Raw genomic sequence first — 24597 nt, 5'->3', positions numbered from 1 at the left:
AACCTGATGATGAAGTTTGATGGATGCCATAGTTTTCCAAGGCATCACTTGAGCCACCCTCCCAAAAAATGCTACAGAACCGTAGTCTTCAAATTCTTCCATAATATCTTCATATAACTTATTATCCTTAAAAGCATCCATCACTAGTATACACATCATTTTCATTTGTTTGTTGAGGGAAGGTACAGAACAATCCTTCCATAGGACTGACTGTCTTTCTCTCTTTTTTTTTTCTTCAGAAAGAGATGTTGACTACTTAGGATAGAGTGACACTATATAGGGGATTGAAAAAGCTTTTTTCAACAGAGAAATTAATAAGGAAATCCATGAGATAGAGTAGATGAGGTACAAGCCTTGTGTAGGATACTTTAAAAAATTACTCCAACAACAGATAAATAAATTGTTGAAACGTCACCACCAATTAGAGATTAAATTTATAAAAAAATTACTGTGTTGTAACTCAAAAAAAAATTGTAAAATTTAAATACCTTAACTATTCATGTTATTTACTTGTCTTCTGGTAAATACAAACACTTCAATTCTATTATTATATAAATCAAATTATCATGACTTTCATCTTCTTTTATCCATTAGAACTTTATTTTATTTTCTTCCTAGGTAAGGCCTACATAGCAAAAAAAAAGAATTTTATATCTCTTATATGAAGTATGTAATGGTTCTTATGTGTGGTATGTGGTTGGACGAATTTGCATAGTTTTATGATTTTCCAGTTTTTTTTTCATAGCTTTGCATTGAGAAGTGTTGCACACAGTGCAGCAAACAAACAGTAAATTCATCAAACGAGTCGAGCCCGTTAAATAATCTAGCTGAAAATGATATTCAAACTCGACTAGGCTAGGTTGGTTTACTCATTCGAACTTGTTTTCATATTCAAGACAGTCTCTTTAGGAAAACGAGCCGACATGAGCCGACCCGAGTTCTCTTAAACGAGCTCATCCTGAGTTGAATAAATAAACATATATAGTAAAAGAATTATTTTCTTGGCCATGCAGTGATGATATGATGCTCTTATTAGGTACCATGCATGATACATGAATTCAATTAGATCAAATTTTATTGAGAGAAAATAAGAACTAACAAATGTGGAAGAAATATGTTCACCATAGCTTAATTAAATCAAAGAAACATTATTATCATAGCCTGATCATTATCAGGGAATTATTATTGGTTCATATAGTTGTTTATTAGACAACGGAGAAACATTAAAAGTCGAGGCATCCACATAGATCGGCCCCAATATTATTTGTAAGTTGGTGCACATAACATGCTTAATATATATGCTAGAGGACTAGACGAAAGAGACTGAGGCCCCATACATGCATGGGCTAGAGTCGCAACACAGACATTGAATGTCGTTAATGGTCGTCCTACATTTCTCATTGTCTTCTTTCTCAACGCGCTTTAGGAATTTTTGAGCATGACTTGCAACCTGATATGGAGTCCTGGAAGGCACGAGATACTTGGCTATATTCCTCCAATCTCCTTTCCCGCATATTTCTAACCCCTGCATAAACCACCTGTCATATTTTCCCGGCAAAAAATTGCATTTAAGCTAGCATGACGTTTACATGTTTTTGGGATAATAATAAATTGGCAACGATGATTAAAGGTGGTATTTAGATACTTGATTTTTCTTAATTTCTTACTAAGTGTCACCTGTGTTCTTCCAAAGTCCATATTCTGGCTGGTTTCCTTGGCCTGGTAGTATACTGTTCAGCCTGCTCTTTTGCTTTCTCCTCCACCATGCTATCCTCAATCATAATATCTTCAAAATCACCATTGTCCTCCATGATGATGTCTTCAAATTCGCCGTTGGAAGACTTGATCCAGTCTAATTCCTCCATCAAAACCTGATGATGAAGTTTAATGGATGCCATGGTTTTCCAAGGCATCACTTGAGCCACCCTCTCAAACAATGCTACAGAACCGTAGTCTTCAAATTCTTCCATAATATCTTCATATAACTTATTATCCTTAAAAGTCCATCCATCACTAGTATACACATCATTTTCATTTGTTTGTTGAGGGAAGGTACACAACAATCCTTCCATAGGACTGACTGTCTTTCTCTCTATTTTTTTCTTCAGAAAGAGATGTGGACTACTAAGGATAGAGTGACACTATATAGGGGATTGCAGAAGCTTTTTTCAACAAAGAAATTAATGAGGAAATCCATGAGATAGAGTAGATGAGATACAAGCCTTCTATAGGATACTTTAAAAAATTACTTCTACTGATAAATAAATTGTTAAAACGTCACCACCCTATTACAGATAAAATTTATAATTTTTTTATACCACATTCATTTTAAAAATAAAAAATTAGTATTGTAACTGAAAATAAATTATAAAGTTTAATTGCTTTAACTATTCATATTATTTACTTATCTTCTGTTAAATACAGACACTTCAATTATCATGACTTTCATCTTCTTTTATCCATTAGAACTCTATTTTATTTTCTTCCTAAGTAAGGCAAAAAAAAGAATTTTATATCTCTTATATGAAGTATGTAATGGTTCTTATGTGTGGTATGTGGTTGGACCATTTTGCATAGTTTTATGATTTTCCAGTTTTTTTGCATAGCTTTGCATTGAGAAGTGTTGCACACAGTGCAGCAAACAAACAGTAAATTCATCAAACGAGTCGAGCCCCTTAAATAATCTAGCTGAAAATGATATTCAAACTCGACTAGGCTAGGTTGGTTTACTCATTCGAACTTGTTTTCATATTCAAGACAGTTTCTTTAGGAAAACGAGCCGACATGAGCCGAGCCGAGTTCTCTTAAACGAGCTCATCCTGAGTTGAATAAATAAACATATATAGTAAAAGAATTATTTTCTTGGCCATGCAGTGATGATATGATGCTCTTATTAGGTACCATGCATGAATTCAATTAGATCAAATTTTAATCAGAGAAAATAAGAACTAACAAATGTGGAAGAAATATGTTCACCATAGCTTGATTAAATCAAATTAACATTATTATCATAGCCTGATCATTATCAGGGAATTATTATTGGTTCATATAGTTGTTTTTTAGACAATGGAGAAACATTAAAAGTCGAGGCATCCACATAGATTGGCCCCAATATTTATTTGTAAGTTGGTGCACATAACCTGCTTAATATATATGCTAGAGGACTAGACGAAAGACACTGAGGCCCCATACATGCATGGGCTAGAGTCGCAACACAGACATTGAATGTCATTAATGGTCGTCCTACGTTTCTCAGTGTCTTCTTTCTCAACGCGCTTTAGGAATTTTTGAGCATGACTTGCAACCTGAGATGGAGTCCTGGAAGGCACGAAATACTTGGCTATCTTCCTCCAATCTCCTTTCCCGCATATTTCTAACCCCCGCATAAACCACCTGTCATATTTTCGGGGCAAAAAATTGCATTTAAGCTAACATGACGTTTATATGTTTTTGGGATAATAATAACTTGGCAACGATGATTAAAGGTGGTATTTAGATACTTGATTTTTCTTAATTTCTTACTAAGTGTCACCTGTGTTCTTCCAAAGTCCATATTCTGGCTGGTTTCCTTGGCCTGGTAGTATACTGTTCAGCCTGCTGTTTTGCTTTCTCCTCCACCATGCTATCCTCAATGATAATATCTTCAAAATCACCATTGTCCTCCATGATGATGTCTTCAAATTCGCCGTTGGAAGACTTGATCCAGTCTAATTCCTCCATCAAAACCTGATGATGAAGTTTAATGGATGCCATGGTTTTCCAAGGCATCACTTGAGCCACCCTCTGAAAAAATGATACAGAACCGTAGTCTTCAAATTCTTCCATAATATCTTCATATACCTTATTATCCTTAAAAGTCCATCCATCACTAGTATAGACATCATTTTCATTTGTTTGTTGAGGGAAGGTACAGAACAATCCTTGCATAGGACAGACTGTCTTTCTCTCTCTTTTGTTTCTTCCGAAAGAGATGTGGACTACTATGGATAGAGTGACACTATATAGGGGATTGCAGAAGCTTTTTTCAACAAAGAAATTAATGAGGAAATTCATGAGATAGAGTAGATGAGATACAAGCCTTCTCTAGGATACTTTAAAAAATTACTTCTACAGATAAATAAATTGCTCAAACGTCACCACCGTATTACAGATAAAATTTATAATTTTTTATACCACTTTCATTTTAAAAATAAATTTTTTTCTTGTAACTAAAAATAAATTATAAAATTTAATTGCTTTAACTATTCATATTATTTACTTGTCTTCTGTTAAATACAGACACTTCACTTCAATTATCATGACTTTCATCTTCTTTTATCCATTAGAACTTTATTTTATTTTCTTACCAAGTAAGGCAAAAAAAAGAATTTTATATCTCTTATATGAAGTATGTAATGGTTCTTATGTGTGGTATGTGGTTGGACGATTTTGCATAGTTCTATGATTTTCCAGTTTTCTTGCATAGCTTTGCATTGAGAAGTGTTGCACACAGTGCAGCAAACAAACAGTAAATTCTTCAAACGAGTCGAGCCCGTTAAATAATCTAGCTAAAAATGATATTCAAACTCGACTAGGCTAGGCTGGTTTACTTATTCATATGACTAAAATTAATATATCTTAACATCCGTACAGATCAAAAAAATCATTTAAAAATTTAACTTGTTAACCGGGAATATCATTTTATACAGTAATACTTTTACAATGGTTTCCTTCAAACACCATTCTCTAAAGATAAACTAAGACAACACTTTTTTTATTATAAAACCGTTGTGTAAGCATATCAGCTTTTTTCAATCTAACGGCTAATATCTAATCTCATTTCAATTAAGGGTTGTCATTCCGACACTTCAGCAATCGGAGTAAAATATTTACAACCTATCATGGGGTGCCACCTCATCAGGCGGTGCCCATTGATATTATACAATAACTATTTCAGACAATTGTTTTATTCTGTTGTATGAAGGTTTCTAAGACAACCTTTCTAAAAACTGTTGTGTGAATTACGTATACACAACGTATTATCTAAAAACTTGTATGAGACCAACTAAGACAACACTTTTGTTTTAACATAAAACCATTGTTTAAGATTATCAGCTAATTTTCGATCTAACGACCGATATCAAATCTCATTTCAATGAAGGGCTCTCATTTCGCCACCTCAGCAATCCTTGTGAATGATTTACCACATATCACGTGCTGCCACCTCAGTACGTGGTACCCATTGAAATTCCTCAGAAAACTTTTTTCATTCCGTTGTTTGATGGTTTAGAGGATAACCTTTCTGAAAAACCGTTGTCTGAATTACACAATATAATGTCAAAACCGTTGACTTATATCCCTATATGTTAGCATAGTAACAACGGTCTGTAATCGTTGTGTTAAACATCTACAACAACACTATATTTAAAAAACCGTTATTTGACACGATGAGAGGATACAACTTGTACAACAGTTTAAAAAAGATGGATATCCGTTGTTTATTCTGGAGCTCACACAATTGTTTTTTCTTCAAAATCAATTCACCGTTGTTTGATTTTTTAGGACGACGGTTTTTTTTTAATCGTTGTCTATCAACCGTTGTTTGATTGTAAATTTCTTGTAGTGATAACTTGACAACGATGATTAAAGGTGGTATTTAGATACTTGATTTTTCTTAATTTCTTACTAAGTGTCACCTGTGTTCTTCCAAACTCCATATTCTGGCTGGTTTCCTTAGCGTGGTAGTATACTGTTCAGCCTGCTCTTTTGCTTTCTCCTCCACCATGCTATCCTCAATGATAATATCTTCAAAATCACCATTGTCCTCCATGATGATGTCTTCAAATTCGCCGTTGGAAGACTTGATCCAGTCTAATTCCTCCATCAAAACCTGATGATGAAGTTTGATGGATGCCATAGTTTTCCAAGGCATCACTTGAGCCACCCTCCCAAAAAATGCTACAGAACCGTAGTCTTCAAATTCTTCCATAATATCTTCATATAACTTATTATCCTTAAAAGCATCCATCAGTAGTATACACATCATTTTCATTTGTTTGTTGAGGGAAGGTACAGAACAATCCTTCCATAGGACTGACTGTCTTTCTCTCTTTTTTTTTTCTTCAGAAAGAGATGTTGACTACTTAGGATAGAGTGACACTATATAGGGGATTGAAAAAGCTTTTTTCAACAGAGAAATTAATAAGGAAATCCATGAGATAGAGTAGATGAGGTACAAGCCTTGTGTAGGATACTTTAAAAAATTACTCCAACAACAGATAAATAAATTGTTGAAACGTCACCACCAATTAGAGATTAAATTTATAAAAAAATTACTGTGTTGTAACTCAAAAAAAATTGTAAAATTTAAATACCTTAACTATTCATGTTATTTACTTGTCTTCTGTTAAATACAAACACTTCAATTCTATTATTATATAAATCAAATTATCATGACTTTCATCTTCTTTTATCCATTACAACTTTATTTTATTTTCTTCCTAGGTAAGGCCTACATAGCAAAAAAAAGAATTTTATATCTCTTATATGACGTATGTAATGGTTCTTATGTGTGGTATGTGGTTGGACGAATTTGCATAGTTTTATGATTTTCCAGTTTTTTTTCATAGCTTTGCATTGAGAAGTGTTGCACACAGTGCAGCAAACAAACAGTACTTTTTTCAAACGAGTCGAGCCCGCTAAACAATCTATCCGAAAATGATATTCAAACTCGACTAGGCTAGGCTGGTTTACTCATTCGAACTTGTTTTCATATTCAAGACGGTCTCTTTAGGAAAACGAGCCGACACGAGCCGGGCCGAGTTCTCTTAAACGAGCTCATTCTGAGTTGAATAAATAAACATATATAGTAAAAGAATTATTTTCTTGGCCATGCAGTGATGATATGATGCTCTTATTAGGTACCATGCATGATACATGAATTCAATTAGATCAAATTTTATTGAGAGAAAATAAGAACTAACAAATGTGGAAGAAATATGTTCACCATAGCTTAATTAAATCAAAGAAACATTATTATCATAGCCTGATCATTATCAGGGAATTATTATTGGTTCATATAGTTGTTTATTAGTCAACGGAGAAACATTAAAAGTCGAGGCATCCACATAGATCGGCCCTAATATTATTTGTAAGTTGGTGCACATAACATGCTTAATATATATGCTAGAGGACTAGACGAAAGAGACTGAGGCCCCATACATGCATGGGCTAGAGTCGCAACACAGACATTGAATGTCGTTAATGGTCGTCCTACATTTCTCAGGGTCTTCTTTCTCAACGCGCTTTAGGAATTTTTGAGCATGACTTGCAACCTGATATGGAGTCCTGGAAGGCACGAGATACTTGGCTATATTCCTCCAATCTCCTTTCCCGCATATTTCTAACCCCTGCATAAACCACCTGTCATATTTTCCCGGCAAAAAATTGCATTTAAGCTAGCATGACGTTTACATGTTTTGGGATAATAATAAATTGGCAACGATGATTAAAGGTGGTATTTAGATACTTGATTTTTCTTAATTTCTTACTAAGCGTCACCTGTGTTCTTCCAAAGTCCATATTCTGGCTGGTTTCCTTGGCCTGGTAGTATACTGTTCAGCCTGCTCTTTTGCTTTCTCCTCCACCATGCTATCCTCAATGATAATATCTTCAAAATCACCATTGTCCTCCATGATGATGTCTTCAAATTCGCCGTTGGAAGACTTGATCCAGTCTAATTCCTCCATCAAAACCTGATGATGAAGTTTAATGGATGCCATGGTGTTCCAAGGCATCACTTGAGCCACCCTCTGAAACAATGCTACAGAACCGTAGTCTTCAAATTCTTCCATAATATCTTCATATAACTTATTATCCTTAAAAGTCCATCCATCACTAGTATACACATCATTTTCATTTGTTTGTTGAGGGAAGGTACACAACAATCCTTCCATAGGACTGACTGTCTTTCTCTCTATTTTTTTCTTCAGAAAGAGATGTGGACTACTAAGGATAGAGTGACACTATATAGGGGATTGCAGAAGCTTTTTTCAACAAAGAAATTAATTAGGAAATCCATGAGATAGAGTAGATGAGATACAAGCCTTCTATAGGATATTTTAAAAAATTACTTCTACTGATAAATAAATTGTTGAAACGTCACCACCGTATTACAGATAAAATTTATAATTTTTTTATACCACATTCATTTTAAAAATAAAAATTAGTATTGTAACTGAAAATAAATTATAAAGTTTAATTGCTTTAACTATTCATATTATTTACTTATCTTCTGTTAAATACAGACACTTCAATTATCATGACTTTCATCTTCTTTTATCCATTAGAACTCTATTTTATTTTCTTCCTAAGTAAGGCAAAAAAAAGAATTTTATATCTCTTATATGAAGTATGTAATGGTTCTTATGTGTGGTATGTGGTTGGACCATTTTGCATAGTTTTATGATTTTCCAGTTTTTTTGCATAGCTTTGCATTGAGAAGTGTTGCACACAGTGCAGCAAACAAACAGTAAATTCATCAAACGAGTCGAGCCTTAAATAATCTAGCTGAAAATGATATTCAAACTCGACTAGGCTAGGTTGGTTTACTCATTCGAACTTGTTTTCATATTCAAGACAGTCTCTTTAGGAAAACGAGCCGACATGAGCCGAGCCGAGTTCTCTTAAACGAGCTCATCCTGAGTTGAATAAATAAACATATATAGTAAAAGAATTATTTTCTTGGCCATGCAGTGATGATATGATGCTCTTATTAGGTACCATGCATGAATTCAATTAGATCAAATTTTAATCAGAGAAAATAAGAACTAACAAATGTGGAAGAAATATGTTCACCATAGCTTGATTAAATCAAATTAACATTATTATCATAGCCTGATCATTATCAGGGAATTATTATTGGTTTATATAGTTGTTTTTTAGACAATGGAGAAACATTACAAGTCGAGGCATCCACTGGTTGGACGAATTTGCATAGTTTTATGATTTTCCAGTTTTTTTTCATAGCTTTGCATTGAGAAGTGTTGCACACAGTGCAGCAAACAAACAGTACTTTTTTCAAATGAGTCGAGCCCGTTAAATAATCTATCCGAAAATGATATTCAAACTCGACTAGGCTAGGCTGGTTTACTCATTCGAACTTGTTTTCATATTCAAGACGGTCTCTTTAGGAAAACGAGCCGACACGAGCCGGGCCGAGTTCTCTTAAACGAGCTCATTCTGAGTTGAATAAATAAACATATATAGTAAAAGAATTATTTTCTTGGCCATGCAGTGATGATATGATGCTCTTATTAGGTACCATGCATGATACATGAATTCAATTAGATCAAATTTTATTGAGAGAAAATAAGAACTAACAAATGTGGAAGAAATATGTTCACCATAGCTTAATTAAATCAAAGAAACATTATTATCATAGCCTGATCATTATCAGGGAATTATTATTGGTTCATATAGTTGTTTATTAGACAACGGAGAAACATTAAAAGTCGAGGCATCCACATAGATCGGCCCCAATATTATTTGTAAGTTGGTGCACATAACATGCTTAATATATATGCTAGAGGACTAGACGAAAGAGACTGAGGCCCCATACATGCATGGGCTAGAGTCGCAACACAGACATTGAATGTCATTAATGGTCGTCCTACATTTCTCAGTGTCTTCTTTCTCAACGCGCTTTAGAAATTTTTGAGCATGACTTGCAACCTGATATGGAGTCGTGGAAGGCACGAGATACTTGGCTATATTCCTCCAATCTCCTTTCCCGCATATTTCTAACCCCTGCATAAACCACCTGTCATATTTTCCCGGCAAAAAATTGCATTTAAGCTAGCATGACGTTTACATGTTTTTGGGATAATAATAAATTGGCAACGATGATTAAAGGTGGTATTTGGATACTTGATTTTTCTTAATTTCTTACTAAGCGTCACCTGTGTTCTTCCAAAGTCCATATTCTGGCTGGTTTCCTTGGCCTGGTAGTATACTGTTCAGCCTGCTCTTATGCTTTCTCCTCCACCATGCTATCCTCAATGATAATATCTTCAAAATCACCATTGTCCTCCATGATGATGTCTTCAAATTCGCCGTTGGAAGACTTGATCCAGTCTAATTCCTCCATCAAAACCTGATGATGAAGTTTAATGGATGCCATGGTTTTCCAAGGCATCACTTGAGCCACCCTCTGAAACAATGCTACAGAACCGTAGTCTTCAAATTCTTCCATAATATCTTCATATAACTTATTATCCTTAAAAGTCCATCCATCACTAGTATACACATCATTTTCATTTGTTTGTTGAGGGAAGGTACACAACAATCCTTCCATAGGACTGACTGTCTTTCTCTCTATTTTTTTTCTTCAGAAAGAGATGTGGACTACTAAGGATAGAGTGACACTATATAGGGGATTGCAGAAGCTTTTTTCAACAAAGAAATTAATGAGGAAATCCATGATATAGAGTAGATGAGATACAAGCCTTCTATAGGATACTTTAAAAAATTACTTCTACTGATAAATAAATTGTTGAAACGTCACCACCGTATTACAGATAAAATTTATAATTTTTTTATACCACATTCATTTTAAAAATAAAAAATTAGTATTGTAACTGAAAATAAATTATAAAATTTAATTGCTTTAACTATTCATATTATTTACTTGTCTTCTGTTAAATACAGACACTTCACTTCAATTATCATGACTTTCATCTTCTTTTATCCATTAGAACTTTATTTTATTTTCTTACCAAGTAAGGCAAAAAAAAGAATTTTATATCTCTTATATGAAGTATGTAATGGTTCTTATGTGTGGTATGTGGTTGGACGATTTTGCATAGTTTTATAATTTTCCAGTTTTCTTCCATAGCTTTGCATTGAGAAGTGTTGCACACAGTGCAGCAAACAAACAGTAAATTCTTCAAACGAGTCGAGCCCCTTAAATAATCTAGCTGAAAATGATATTTAAACTCGACTAGGCTAGGCTGGTTTACTCATTCAAACTTGTTTTCATATTCAAGACAGTCTCTTTGGGAAAACGAGCCGACATGAGCCGAGCCGAGTTCTCTTAAACGAGCTCATCCTGAGTTGAATAAATAAACATATATAGTAAAAGAATTACTTTCTTGGCCATGCAGTGATGATATGATGCTCTTATTAGGTACCATGCATGAATTCAATTAGATCAAATTTTAATCAGAGAAAATAAGAACTAACAAATGTGGAAGAAATATATTCACCATAGCTTGATTAATCAAAGAAACATTATTATCATAGCCTGATCATTATCAGGAAATTATTATTGGTTCATATAGTTGTTTTTTAGACAACGGAGAAACATTAAAAGTCGAGGCATCCACATAGATTGGCCCCAATATTTATTTGTAAGTTGGTGCACATAACCTGCTTAATATATATGCTAGAGGACTAGACGAAAGACACTGAGGCCCCATATATGCATGGGCTAGAGTCGCAACACAGACATTGAATGTCATTAATGGTCGTCCTACGTTTCTCAGTGTCTTCTTTCTCAACGCGCTTTAGGAATTTTTGAGCATGACTTGCAACCTGAGATGGAGTCCTGGAAGGCACGAAATACTTGGCTATGTTCCTCCAATCTCCTTTCCCGCATATTTCTAACCCCCGCATAAACCACCTGTCATATTTTCCGGGCAAAAAATTGCATTTAAGCTAACATGACGTTTATATGTTTTTGGGATAATAATAACTTGGCAACGATGATTAAAGGTGGTATTTAGATACTTGATTTTTCTTAATTTCTTACTAAGCATCACCTGTGTTCTTCCAAAGTCCATATTCTGGCTGGTTTCCTTGGCCTGGTAGTATACTGTTCAGCCTGCTCTTTTGCTTTCTCCTCCACCATGCTATCCTCAATGATAATATCTTCAAAATCACCATTGTCCTCCATGATGATGTCTTCAAATTCGCCGTTGGTAGACTTGATCCAGTCTAATTCCTCCATCAAAACCTGATGATGAAGTTTAATGGATGCAATGGTTTTCCAAGGCATCACCTTAGCCACCCTCTGAAAAAATGCTACAGAACCGTAGTCTTCAAATTCTTCCATAATATCTTCATATAACTTATTATCCTTGAAAGTCCATCCATCACTAGTATACACATCATTTTCATTTGTTTGTTGAGGGAAGGTACAGAACAATCCTTCCATAGGACTGACTGTGTTTCTCTCTTTTTTTTTTCTTCAGAAAGAGATGTGGACTACTAAGGATAGAGTGACACTATATAGGGGATTGCAGAAGCTTTTTTCAACAAAGAAATTAATGAGGAAATCCATGAGATATAGTAGATGAGATACAAGCCTTCTCTAGGATACTTTAAAAAATTACTTCTACAGATAAATAAATTGTTGAAACGTCACCACCGTATTAGAGATAAAATTTATAATTTTTTAATACCACATTCATTTTAAATATACAAAATTTGTCATGTAACTGAAAATAAATTATAAAATTTAATTGCTTTAACTATTCATATTATTTACTTGTCTTCTGTTAAATAGATACACTTCAATTATCATGACTTTCATCTTCTTTTATCCATTAGAACTTTCTTTTATTTTCTACCTAGGTAAGGCCTGCACAGCAAAAAAAAAGAATTTTATATCTCTTATATGAAGTATGTAATGGTTCTTATGTGTGGTATGTGGTTGGACGATTTTGCATAATTTTTTGATTTTCCAGTTTTTTTGCATAGCCTTGCATTGAGAACTGTTGCACACAGTGCAACAAACAAACAATAAATTTTTCAAACGAGTCGAGCCCATTAAATAATATAGCTAAAAATGATATTCAAACTCGACTTGGCTCGGCTGTTTTACTTATTCGAACTTGTTTTCATATTCAAGAAGGTCTCTTTAGGAAAACGAGCCGACATGAGCCGAGCCGAGTTCTCTTAAACGAGCTCATCGTGAGTTGAATAAATAAACATATATAGTAAAAGAATTATTTTCTTGGCCATGCAGTGATGATATGATGCTCTTATTAGGTACCATGCTTGATGCATGAATTCAATTAGATCAAATTTTAATCAGAGAAAATAAGAACTAACAAATGTGGAAGAAATATGTTCACCATAGCTTGATTAAATCAAATTAACATTATTATCATAGCCTGATCATTATCAGGGAATTATTATTGGTTCATATAGTTGTTTTTTAGACAATGGAGAAACATTAAAAGTCGAGGCATCCACATAGATTGGCCCCAATATTTATTTGTAAGTTGGTGCACATAACCTGCTTAATATATATGCTAGAGGACTAGACGAAAGACACTGAGGCCCCATACATGCATGGGCTAGAGTCGCAACACAGACATTGAATGTCATTAATGGTCGTCCTACGTTTCTCAGTGTCTTCTTTCTCAACGCGCTTTAGGAATTTTTGAGCATGACTTGCAACCTGAGATGGAGTCCTGGAAGGCACGAAATACTTGGCTATCTTCCTCCAATCTCCTTTCCCGCATATTTCTAACCCCCGCATAAACCACCTGTCATATTTTCGGGGCAAAAAATTGCATTTAAGCTAACATGACGTTTATATGTTTTTGGGATAATAATAACTTGGCAACGATGATTAAAGGTGGTATTTAGATACTTGATTTTTCTTAATTTCTTACTAAGTGTCACCTGTGTTCTTCCAAAGTCCATATTCTGGCTGGTTTCCTTGGCCTGGTAGTATACTGTTCAGCCTGCTGTTTTGCTTTCTCCTCCACCATGCTATCCTCAATGATAATATCTTCAAAATCACCATTGTCCTCCATGATGATGTCTTCAAATTCGCCGTTGGAAGACTTGATCCAGTCTAATTCCTCCATCAAAACCTGATGATGAAGTTTAATGGATGCCATGGTTTTCCAAGGCATCACTTGAGCCACCCTCTGAAAAAATGATACAGAACCGTAGTCTTCAAATTCTTCCATAATATCTTCATATACCTTATTATCCTTAAAAGTCCATCCATCACTAGTATAGACATCATTTTCATTTGTTTGTTGAGGGAAGGTACAGAACAATCCTTGCATAGGACAGACTGTCTTTCTCTCTCTTTTGTTTCTTCCGAAAGAGATGTGGACTACTATGGATAGAGTGACACTATATAGGGGATTGCAGAAGCTTTTTTCAACAAAGAAATTAATGAGGAAATCCATGAGATAGAGTAGATGAGATACAAGCCTTCTCTAGGATACTTTAAAAAATTACTTCTACAGATAAATAAATTGCTCAAACGTCACCACCGTATTACAGATAAAATTTATAATTTTTTTATACCACTTTCATTTTAAAAATAAATTTTTTTCTTGTAACTGAAAATAAATTATAAAATTTAATTGCTTTAACTATTCATATTATTTACTTGTCTTCTGTTAAATACAGACACTTCACTTCAATTATCATGACTTTCATCTTCTTTTATCCATTAGAACTTTATTTTATTTTCTTACCAAGTAAGGCAAAAAAAAGAATTTTATATCTCTTATATGAAGTATGTAATGGTTCTTATGTGTGGTATGTGGTTGGACGATTTTGCATAGTTCTATGATTTTCCAGTTTTCTTGCATAGCTTTGCATTGAGAAGTGTTGCACACAGTGCAGCAAACAAACAGTAAATTCTTCAAACGAGTCGAGCCCGTTAAATAATCTAGCTAAAAATGATATTCAAACTCGACTAGGCTAGGTTGGTTTACTTATTCATATGACTAAAATTAATATATCTTAACATCCGTACAGATCGAAAAAATCATTTAAAAATTTAACTTGTTAACCGGGAATATCATTTTATACAGTAATACTTTTACAATGGTTTCCTTCAAACACCATTCTCTAAAGATAAACTAAGACAACACTTTTTTTATTATAAAACCGTTGTGTAAGCATATCAGCTTTTTTCAATCTAACGGCTAATATCTAATCTCATTTCAATTAAGGGTTGTCATTCCGACACTTCAGCAATCGGAGTAAAATATTTACAACCTATCATGGGGTGCCACCTCATCAGGCGGTGCCCATTGATATTATACAATAACTATTTCAGACAATTGTTTTATTCTGTTGTATGAAGGTTTCTAAGACAACCTTTCTAAAAACTGTTGTGTGAATTACGTATACACAACGTATTATCTAAAAACTTGTATGAGACCAACTAAGACAACACTTTTGTTTTAACATAAAACCATTGTTTAAGATTATCAGCTAATTTTCGATCTAACGACCGATATCAAATCTCATTTCTATGAAGGGCTCTCATTTCGCCACCTCAACAATCCTTGTGAATGATTTACCACATATCACGTGCTGCCACCTCAGTACGTGGTACCCATTGAAATTCCTCAGAAAACTTTTTTCATTCCGTTGTTTGATGGTTTAGAGGATAACCTTTCTGAAAAACCGTTGTCTGAATTACACAATATAATGTCAAAACCGTTGACTTATATCCCTATATGTTAGCATAGTAACAACGGTCTGTAATCGTTGTGTTAAACATCTACAACAACACTATATTTAAAAAACCGTTATTTGACACGATGAGAGGATACAACTTGTACAACAGTTTAAAAAAGATGGATATCCGTTGTTTATTCTGGAGCTCACACAATTGTTTTTTCTTCAAAATCAATTCACCGTTGTTTGATTTTTTAGGACGACGGTTTTTTTTTAATCGTTGTCTATCAACCGTTGTTTGATTGTAAATTTCTTGTAGTGATAACTTGACAACGATGATTAAAGGTGGTATTTAGATACTTGATTTTTCTTAATTTCTTACTAAGTGTCACCTGTGTTCTTCCAAACTCCATATTCTGGCTGGTTTCCTTAGCGTGGTAGTATACTGTTCAGCCTGCTCTTTTGCTTTCTCCTCCACCATGCTATCCTCAATGATAATATCTTCAAAATCACCATTGTCCTCCATGATGATGTCTTCAAATTCGCCGTTGGAAGACTTGATCCAGTCTAATTCCTCCATCAAAACCTGATGATGAAGTTTGATGGATGCCATAGTTTTCCAAGGCATCACTTGAGCCACCCTCCCAAAAAATGCTACAGAACCGTAGTCTTCAAATTCTTCCATAATATCTTCATATAACTTATTATCCTTAAAAGCATCCATCACTAGTATACACATCATTTTCATTTGTTTGTTGAGGGAAGGTACAGAACAATCCTTCCATAGGACTGACTGTCTTTCTCTCTTTTTTTTTTCTTCAGAAAGAGATGTTGACTACTTAGGATAGAGTGACACTATATAGGGGATTGAAAAAGCTTTTTTCAACAGAGAAATTAATAAGGAAATCCATGAGATAGAGTAGATGAGGTACAAGCCTTGTGTAGGATACTTTAAAAAATTACTCCAACAACAGATAAATAAATTGTTGAAACGTCACCACCAATTAGAGATTAAATTTATAAAAAAATTACTGTGTTGTAACTCAAAAAAAATTGTAAAATTTAAATACCTTAACTATTCATGTTATTTACTTGTCTTCTGTTAAATACAAACACTTCAATTCTATTATTATATAAATCAAATTATCATGACTTTCATCTTCTTTTATCCATTACAACTTTATTTTATTTTCTTCCTAGGTAAGGCCTACATAGCAAAAAAAAGAATTTTATATCTCTTATATGACGTATGTAATGGTTCTTATGTGTGGTATGTGGTTGGACGAATTTGCATAGTTTTATGATTTTCCAGTTTTTTTTCATAGCTTTGCATTGAGAAGTGTTGCACACAGTGCAGCAAACAAACAGTACTTTTTTCAAACGAGTCGAGCCCGCTAAACAATCTATCCGAAAATGATATTCAAACTCGACTAGGCTAGGCTGGTTTACTCATTCGAACTTGTTTTCATATTCAAGACGGTCTCTTTAGGAAAACGAGCCGACACGAGCCGGGCCGAGTTCTCTTAAACGAGCTCATTCTGAGTTGAATAAATAAACATATATAGTAAAAGAATTATTTTCTTGGCCATGCAGTGATGATATGATGCTCTTATTAGGTACCATGCATGATACATGAATTCAATTAGATCAAATTTTATTGAGAGAAAATAAGAACTAACAAATGTGGAAGAAATATGTTCACCATAGCTTAATTAAATCAAAGAAACATTATTATCATAGCCTGATCATTATCAGGGAATTATTATTGGTTCATATAGTTGTTTATTAGTCAACGGAGAAACATTAAAAGTCGAGGCATCCACATAGATCGGCCCTAATATTATTTGTAAGTTGGTGCACATAACATGCTTAATATATATGCTAGAGGACTAGACGAAAGAGACTGAGGCCCCATACATGCATGGGCTAGAGTCGCAACACAGACATTGAATGTCGTTAATGGTCGTCCTACATTTCTCAGGGTCTTCTTTCTCAACGCGCTTTAGGAATTTTTGAGCATGACTTGCAACCTGATATGGAGTCCTGGAAGGCACGAGATACTTGGCTATATTCCTCCAATCTCCTTTCCCGCATATTTCTAACCCCTGCATAAACCACCTGTCATATTTTCCCGGAAAAAAATTGCATTTAAGCTAGCATGACGTTTACATGTTTTTGGGATAATAATAAATTGGCAACGATGATTAAAGGTGGTATTTAGATACTTGATTTTTCTTAATTTCTTACTAAGCGTCACCTGTGTTCTTCCAAAGTCCATATTCTGGCTGGTTTCCTTGGCCTGGTAGTATACTGTTCAGCCTGCTCTTTTGCTTTCTCCTCCACCATGCTATCCTCAATGATAATATCTTCAAAATCACCATTGTCCTCCATGATGATGTCTTCAAATTCGCCGTTGGAAGACTTGATCCAGTCTAATTCCTCCATCAAAACCTGATGATGAAGTTTAATGGATGCCATGGTTTTCCAAGGCATCACTTGAGCCACCCTCTGAAACAATGCTACAGAACCGTAGTCTTCAAATTCTTCCATAATATCTTCATATAACTTATTATCCTTAAAAGTCCATCCATCACTAGTATACACATCATTTTCATTTGTTTGTTGAGGGAAGGTACACAACAATCCTTCCATAGGACTGACTGTCTTTCTCTCTATTTTTTTTCTTCAGAAAGAGATGTGGACTACTAAGGATAGAGTGACACTATATAGGGGATTGCAGAAGCTTTTTTCAACAAAGAAATTAATTAGGAAATCCATGAGATAGAGTAGATGAGATACAAGCCTTCTATAGGATATTTTAAAAAATTACTTCTACTGATAAATAAATTGTTGAAACGTCACCACCGTATTACAGATAAAATTTATAATTTTTTTATACCACATTCATTTTAAAAATAAAAAATTAGTATTGTAACTGAAAATAAATTATAAAGTTTAATTGCTTTAACTATTCATATTATTTACTTATCTTCTGTTAAATACAGACACTTCAATTATCATGACTTTCATCTTCTTTTATCCATTAGAACTCTATTTTATTTTCTTCCTAAGTAAGGCAAAAAAAAGAATTTTATATCTCTTATATGAAGTATGTAATGGTTCTTATGTGTGGTATGTGGTTGGACCATTTTGCATAGTTTTATGATTTTCCAGTTTTTTTGCATAGCTTTGCATTGAGAAGTGTTGCACACAGTGCAGCAAACAAACAGTAAATTCATCAAACGAGTCGAGCCTTAAATAATCTAGCTGAAAATGATATTCAAACTCGACTAGGCTAGGTTGGTTTACTCATTCGAACTTGTTTTCATATTCAAGACAGTCTCTTTAGGAAAACGAGCCGACATGAGCCGAGCCGAGTTCTCTTAAACGAGCTCATCCTGAGTTGAATAAATAAACATATATAGTAAAAGAATTATTTTCTTGGCCATGCAGTGATGATATGATGCTCTTATTAGGTACCATGCATGAATTCAATTAGATCAAATTTTAATCAGAGAAAATAAGAACTAACAAATGTGGAAGAAATATGTTCACCATAGCTTGATTAAATCAAATTAACATTATTATCATAGCCTGATCATTATCAGGGAATTATTATTGGTTTATATAGTTGTTTTTTAGACAACGGAGAAACATTACAAGTCGAGGCATCCACTGGTTGGACGAATTTGCATAGTTTTATGATTTTCCAGTTTTTTTTCATAGCTTTGCATTGAGAAGTGTTGCACACAGTGCAGCAAACAAACAGTACTTTTTTCAAACGAGTCGAGCCCGTTAAATAATCTATCCGAAAATGATATTCAAACTCGACTAGGCTAGGCTGGTTTACTCATTCGAACTTGTTTTCATATTCAAGACGGTCTCTTTAGGAAAACGAGCCGACACGAGCCGGGCCGAGTTCTCTTAAACGAGCTCATTCTGAGTTGAATAAATAAACATATATAGTAAAAGAATTATTTTCTTGGCCATGCAGTGATGATATGATGCTCTTATTAGGTACCATGCATGATACATGAATTCAATTAGATCAAATTTTATTGAGAGAAAATAAGAACTAACAAATGTGGAAGAAATATGTTCACCATAGCTTAATTAAATCAAAGAAACATTATTATCATAGCCTGATCATTATCAGGGAATTATTATTGGTTCATATAGTTGTTTATTAGACAACGGAGAAACATTAAAAGTCGAGGCATCCACATAGATCGGCCCCAATATTATTTGTAAGTTGGTGCACATAACATGCTTAATATATATGCTAGAGGACTAGACGAAAGAGACTGAGGCCCCATACATGCATGGGCTAGAGTCGCAACACAGACATTGAATGTCATTAATGGTCGTCCTACATTTCTCAGTGTCTTCTTTCTCAACGCGCTTTAGAAATTTTTGAGCATGACTTGCAACCTGATATGGAGTCGTGGAAGGCACGAGATACTTGGCTATATTCCTCCAATCTCCTTTCCCGCATATTTCTAACCCCTGCATAAACCACCTGTCATATTTTCCCGGCAAAAAATTGCATTTAAGCTAGCATGACGTTTACATGTTTTTGGGATAATAATAAATTGGCAACGATGATTAAAGGTGGTATTTGGATACTTGATTTTTCTTAATTTCTTACTAAGCGTCACCTGTGTTCTTCCAAAGTCCATATTCTGGCTGGTTTCCTTGGCCTGGTAGTATACTGTTCAGCCTGCTCTTATGCTTTCTCCTCCACCATGCTATCCTCAATGATAATATCTTCAAAATCACCATTGTCCTCCATGATGATGTCTTCAAATTCGCCGTTGGAAGACTTGATCCAGTCTAATTCCTCCATCAAAACCTGATGATGAAGTTTAATGGATGCCATGGTTTTCCAAGGCATCACTTGAGCCACCCTCTGAAACAATGCTACAGAACCGTAGTCTTCAAATTCTTCCATAATATCTTCATATAACTTATTATCCTTAAAAGTCCATCCATCACTAGTATACACATCATTTTCATTTGTTTGTTGAGGGAAGGTACACAACAATCCTTCCATAGGACTGACTGTCTTTCTCTCTATTTTTTTTCTTCAGAAAGAGATGTGGACTACTAAGGATAGAGTGACACTATATAGGGGATTGCAGAAGCTTTTTTCAACAAAGAAATTAATGAGGAAATCCATGATATAGAGTAGATGAGATACAAGCCTTCTATAGGATACTTTAAAAAATTACTTCTACTGATAAATAAATTGTTGAAACGTCACCACCGTATTACAGATAAAATTTATAATTTTTTTATACCACATTCATTTTAAAAATAAAAAATTAGTATTGTAACTGAAAATAAATTATAAAATTTAATTGCTTTAACTATTCATATTATTTACTTGTCTTCTGTTAAATACAGACACTTCACTTCAATTATCATGACTTTCATCTTCTTTTATCCATTAGAACTTTATTTTATTTTCTTACCAAGTAAGGCAAAAAAAAGAATTTTATATCTCTTATATGAAGTATGTAATGGTTCTTATGTGTGGTATGTGGTTGGACGATTTTGCATAGTTTTATAATTTTCCAGTTTTCTTCCATAGCTTTGCATTGAGAAGTGTTGCACACAGTGCAGCAAACAAACAGTAAATTCTTCAAACGAGTCGAGCCCCTTAAATAATCTAGCTGAAAATGATATTTAAACTCGACTAGGCTAGGCTGGTTTACTCATTCAAACTTGTTTTCATATTCAAGACAGTCTCTTTGGGAAAACGAGCCGACATGAGCCGAGCCGAGTTCTCTTAAACGAGCTCATCCTGAGTTGAATAAATAAACATATATAGTAAAAGAATTATTTTCTTGGCCATGCAGTGATGATATGATGCTCTTATTAGGTACCATGCATGAATTCAATTAGATCAAATTTTAATCAGAGAAAATAAGAACTAACAAATGTGGAAGAAATATATTCACCATAGCTTGATTAAATCAAAGAAACATTATTATCATAGCCTGATCATTATCAGGAAATTATTATTGGTTCATATAGTTGTTTTTTAGACAACGGAGAAACATTAAAAGTCGAGGCATCCACATAGATTGGCCCCAATATTTATTTGTAAGTTGGTGCACATAACCTGCTTAATATATATGCTAGAGGACTAGACGAAAGACACTGAGGCCCCATACATGCATGGGCTAGAGTCGCAACACAGACATTGAATGTCATTAATGGTCGTCCTACGTTTCTCAGTGTCTTCTTTCTCAACGCGCTTTAGGAATTTTTGAGCATGACTTGCAACCTGAGATGGAGTCCTGGAAGGCACGAAATACTTGGCTATGTTCCTCCAATCTCCTTTCCCGCATATTTCTAACCCCCGCATAAACCACCTGTCATATTTTCCGGGCAAAAAATTGCATTTAAGCTAACATGACGTTTATATGTTTTTGGGATAATAATAACTTGGCAACGATGATTAAAGGTGGTATTTAGATACTTGATTTTTCTTAATTTCTTACTAAGCATCACCTGTGTTCTTCCAAAGTCCATATTCTGGCTGGTTTCCTTGGCCTGGTAGTATACTGTTCAGCCTGCTCTTTTGCTTTCTCCTCCACCATGCTATCCTCAATGATAATATCTTCAAAATCACCATTGTCCTCCATGATGATGTCTTCAAATTCGCCGTTGGTAGACTTGATCCAGTCTAATTCCTCCATCAAAACCTGATGATGAAGTTTAATGGATGCAATGGTTTTCCAAGGCATCACCTTAGCCACCCTCTGAAAAAATGCTACAGAACCGTAGTCTTCAAATTCTTCCATAATATCTTCATATAACTTATTATCCTTGAAAGTCCATCCATCACTAGTATACACATCATTTTCATTTGTTTGTTGAGGGAAGGTACAGAACAATCCTTCCATAGGACTGACTGTGTTTCTCTCTTTTTTTTTCTTCAGAAAGAGATGTGGACTACTAAGGATAGAGTGACACTATATAGGGGATTGCAGAAGCTTTTTTCAACAAAGAAATTAATGAGGAAATCCATGAGATATAGTAGATGAGATACAAGCCTTCTCTAGGATACTTTAAAAAATTACTTCTACAGATAAATAAATTATTGAAACGTCACCACCGTATTAGAGATAAAATTTATAATTTTTTAATACCACATTCATTTTAAATATACAAAATTTGTCATGTAACTGAAAATAAATTATAAAATTTAATTGCTTTAACTATTCATATTATTTACTTGTCTTCTGTTAAATAGATACACTTCAATTATCATGACTTTCATCTTCTTTTATCCATTAGAACTTTCTTTTATTTTCTACCTAGGTAAGGCCTGCACAGCAAAAAAAAAGAATTTTATATCTCTTATATGAAGTATGTAATGGTTCTTATGTGTGGTATGTGGTTGGACGATTTTGCATAATTTTTTGATTTTCCAGTTTTTTTGCATAGCCTTGCATTGAGAACTGTTGCACACAGTGCAACAAACAAACAATAAATTTTTCAAACGAGTCGAGCCCATTAAATAATATAGCTAAAAATGATATTCAAACTCGACTTGGCTCGGCTGTTTTACTTATTCGAACTTGTTTTCATATTCAAGAAGGTCTCTTTAGGAAAACGAGCCGACATGAGCCGAGCCGAGTTCTCTTAAACGAGCTCATCGTGAGTTGAATAAATAAACATATATAGTAAAAGAATTATTTTCTTGGCCATGCAGTGATGATATGATGCTCTTATTAGGTACCATGCTTGATGCATGAATTCAATTAGATCAAATTTTAATCAGAGAAAATAAGAACTAACAAATGTGGAAGAAATATGTTCACCATAGCTTGATTAAATCAAAGAAACATTATTATCATAGCCTGATCTTTATCAGGGAATTATTATTGGTTCATATAGTTGTTTTTTAGACAATGGAGAAATATTAAAAGTAGAGGCATCCACATAGATTGGCCCCAATATTTATTTGTAAGTTGGTGCACATAACCTGCTTAATATATATGCTAGAGGACTAGACGAAAGACACTGAGGCCCCATACATGCATGGGCTAGAGTCGCAACACAGACATTGAATGTCGTTAATGGTCGTCCTACGTTTCTCAGTGTCTTCTTTCTCAGCGCGCTTTAGGAATTTTTGACCATGACTTGCAACCTGAGATGGAGTCGTGGATGGCACGAAATACTTGGCTATGTTCCTCCAATCTCCTTTCCCGCATATTTCTAACCCCCGCATAAACCACCTGTCATATTTTCCGGGGAAAAAATTGCATTTAAGCTAACATGACGTTTATATGTTTTTGGGATAATAATAACTTGGCAACGATGATTAAAGGTGGTATTTAGATACTTGATTTTTCTTAATTTCTTACTAAGTGTCACCTGTGTTCTTCCAAAGTCCATATTCTGGCTGGTTACCTTGGCCTGGTAGTATACTGTTCAGCCTGCTCTTTTGCTTTCTCCTCCACCATGCTATCCTCAATGATAATATCTTCAAAATCACCATTGTCCTCCATGATGATGTCTTCAAATTCGCCTTTGGAAGACTTGATCCAGTCTAATTCCTCCATCAAAACCTGATGATGAAGTTTAATGGATGCCATGGTTTTCCAAGGCATCACTTGAGCCACCCTCTGAAAAGATGATACAGAACCGTAGTCTTCAAATTCTTCCATAATATCTTCATATAACTTATTATCCTTAAAAGTCCATCCATCACTAGTATAGACATCATTTTCATTTGTTTTTTGAGGGAAGGTACTGAACAATCCTTCCATAGGATTGACTGTCTTTCTCTCTCTTTGTTTTCTTCAGAAAGAGATGTGGACTACTAAGGATAGAGTGACACTATATAGGGGATTGCAGAAGCTTTTTTCAACAAAGCAATTAATGAGGAAATCCATGAGATAGAGTAGATGAGATACAAGCCTTCTGTAGGATACTTTAAAAAATTACTTCTACAACGTCACCACCTTATTACAGATAAAATTTATAATTTTTTTATACCACTTTCATTTTAAAAATAAAAAAATTGTCTTGTAACTGAAAATAAATTATAAAATTTAATTGCTTTTACTATTCATATTATTTACTTGTCTTCACTTAAATATAGACACTTAAATTATCACGACTTTCATCTTCTTCTATCCATTAGAACTTTATTTT

At 34.2% G+C, this 24597-nt stretch overlaps 5 protein-coding genes across 5 annotated transcripts; all 5 read right to left on the bottom strand.

Moving 5' to 3' along the window:
• Positions 1-614: 614 nt before the first annotated feature.
• LOC141683683 (transcription factor DIVARICATA-like) lies at positions 615-2072 on the bottom strand. The gene is made up of 3 exons (XM_074488440.1): positions 1678-2072; positions 1366-1538; positions 615-625 (listed from the first exon to the last, which is right to left on the bottom strand). Exons 1-3 carry the CDS (start codon positions 2070-2072, stop codon positions 615-617), a joined length of 579 nt encoding a protein of 192 aa, XP_074344541.1.
• Positions 2073-3164: 1092 nt separating this feature from the next.
• Positions 3165-3927, bottom strand: LOC141683682 (transcription factor SRM1-like). The gene is made up of 2 exons (XM_074488439.1): positions 3533-3927; positions 3165-3393 (listed from the first exon to the last, which is right to left on the bottom strand). The coding sequence occupies exons 1-2, from the start codon at positions 3925-3927 to the stop codon at positions 3165-3167; spliced, it is 624 nt and encodes a 207-aa protein (XP_074344540.1).
• Positions 3928-12608: 8681 nt separating this feature from the next.
• LOC141683681 (transcription factor SRM1-like) lies at positions 12609-14066 on the bottom strand. Its single transcript, XM_074488438.1, has 3 exons — positions 13672-14066; positions 13360-13532; positions 12609-12619 (listed from the first exon to the last, which is right to left on the bottom strand). Exons 1-3 carry the CDS (start codon positions 14064-14066, stop codon positions 12609-12611), a joined length of 579 nt encoding a protein of 192 aa, XP_074344539.1.
• A 3246-nt stretch (positions 14067-17312) lies between these two features.
• Positions 17313-18075, bottom strand: LOC141683678 (transcription factor DIVARICATA-like). Its single transcript, XM_074488436.1, has 2 exons — positions 17681-18075; positions 17313-17541 (listed from the first exon to the last, which is right to left on the bottom strand). The coding sequence occupies exons 1-2, from the start codon at positions 18073-18075 to the stop codon at positions 17313-17315; spliced, it is 624 nt and encodes a 207-aa protein (XP_074344537.1).
• Positions 18076-22751: 4676 nt separating this feature from the next.
• On the bottom strand, positions 22752-24209 carry LOC141683675 (transcription factor DIVARICATA-like). The gene is made up of 3 exons (XM_074488423.1): positions 23851-24209; positions 23503-23675; positions 22752-22762 (listed from the first exon to the last, which is right to left on the bottom strand). Exons 1-3 carry the CDS (start codon positions 24207-24209, stop codon positions 22752-22754), a joined length of 543 nt encoding a protein of 180 aa, XP_074344524.1.
• Positions 24210-24597: the final 388 nt, after the last annotated feature.

This window comes from Apium graveolens, chromosome 9 (assembly GCF_009905375.1).
Source record: "Apium graveolens cultivar Ventura chromosome 9, ASM990537v1, whole genome shotgun sequence".
Taxonomy (NCBI): Eukaryota; Viridiplantae; Streptophyta; class Magnoliopsida; order Apiales; family Apiaceae; genus Apium; species Apium graveolens.
The sequence above is the reverse complement of the archived record's forward strand: the minus strand, read 5'-3'. Positions and strand labels throughout refer to the sequence as shown.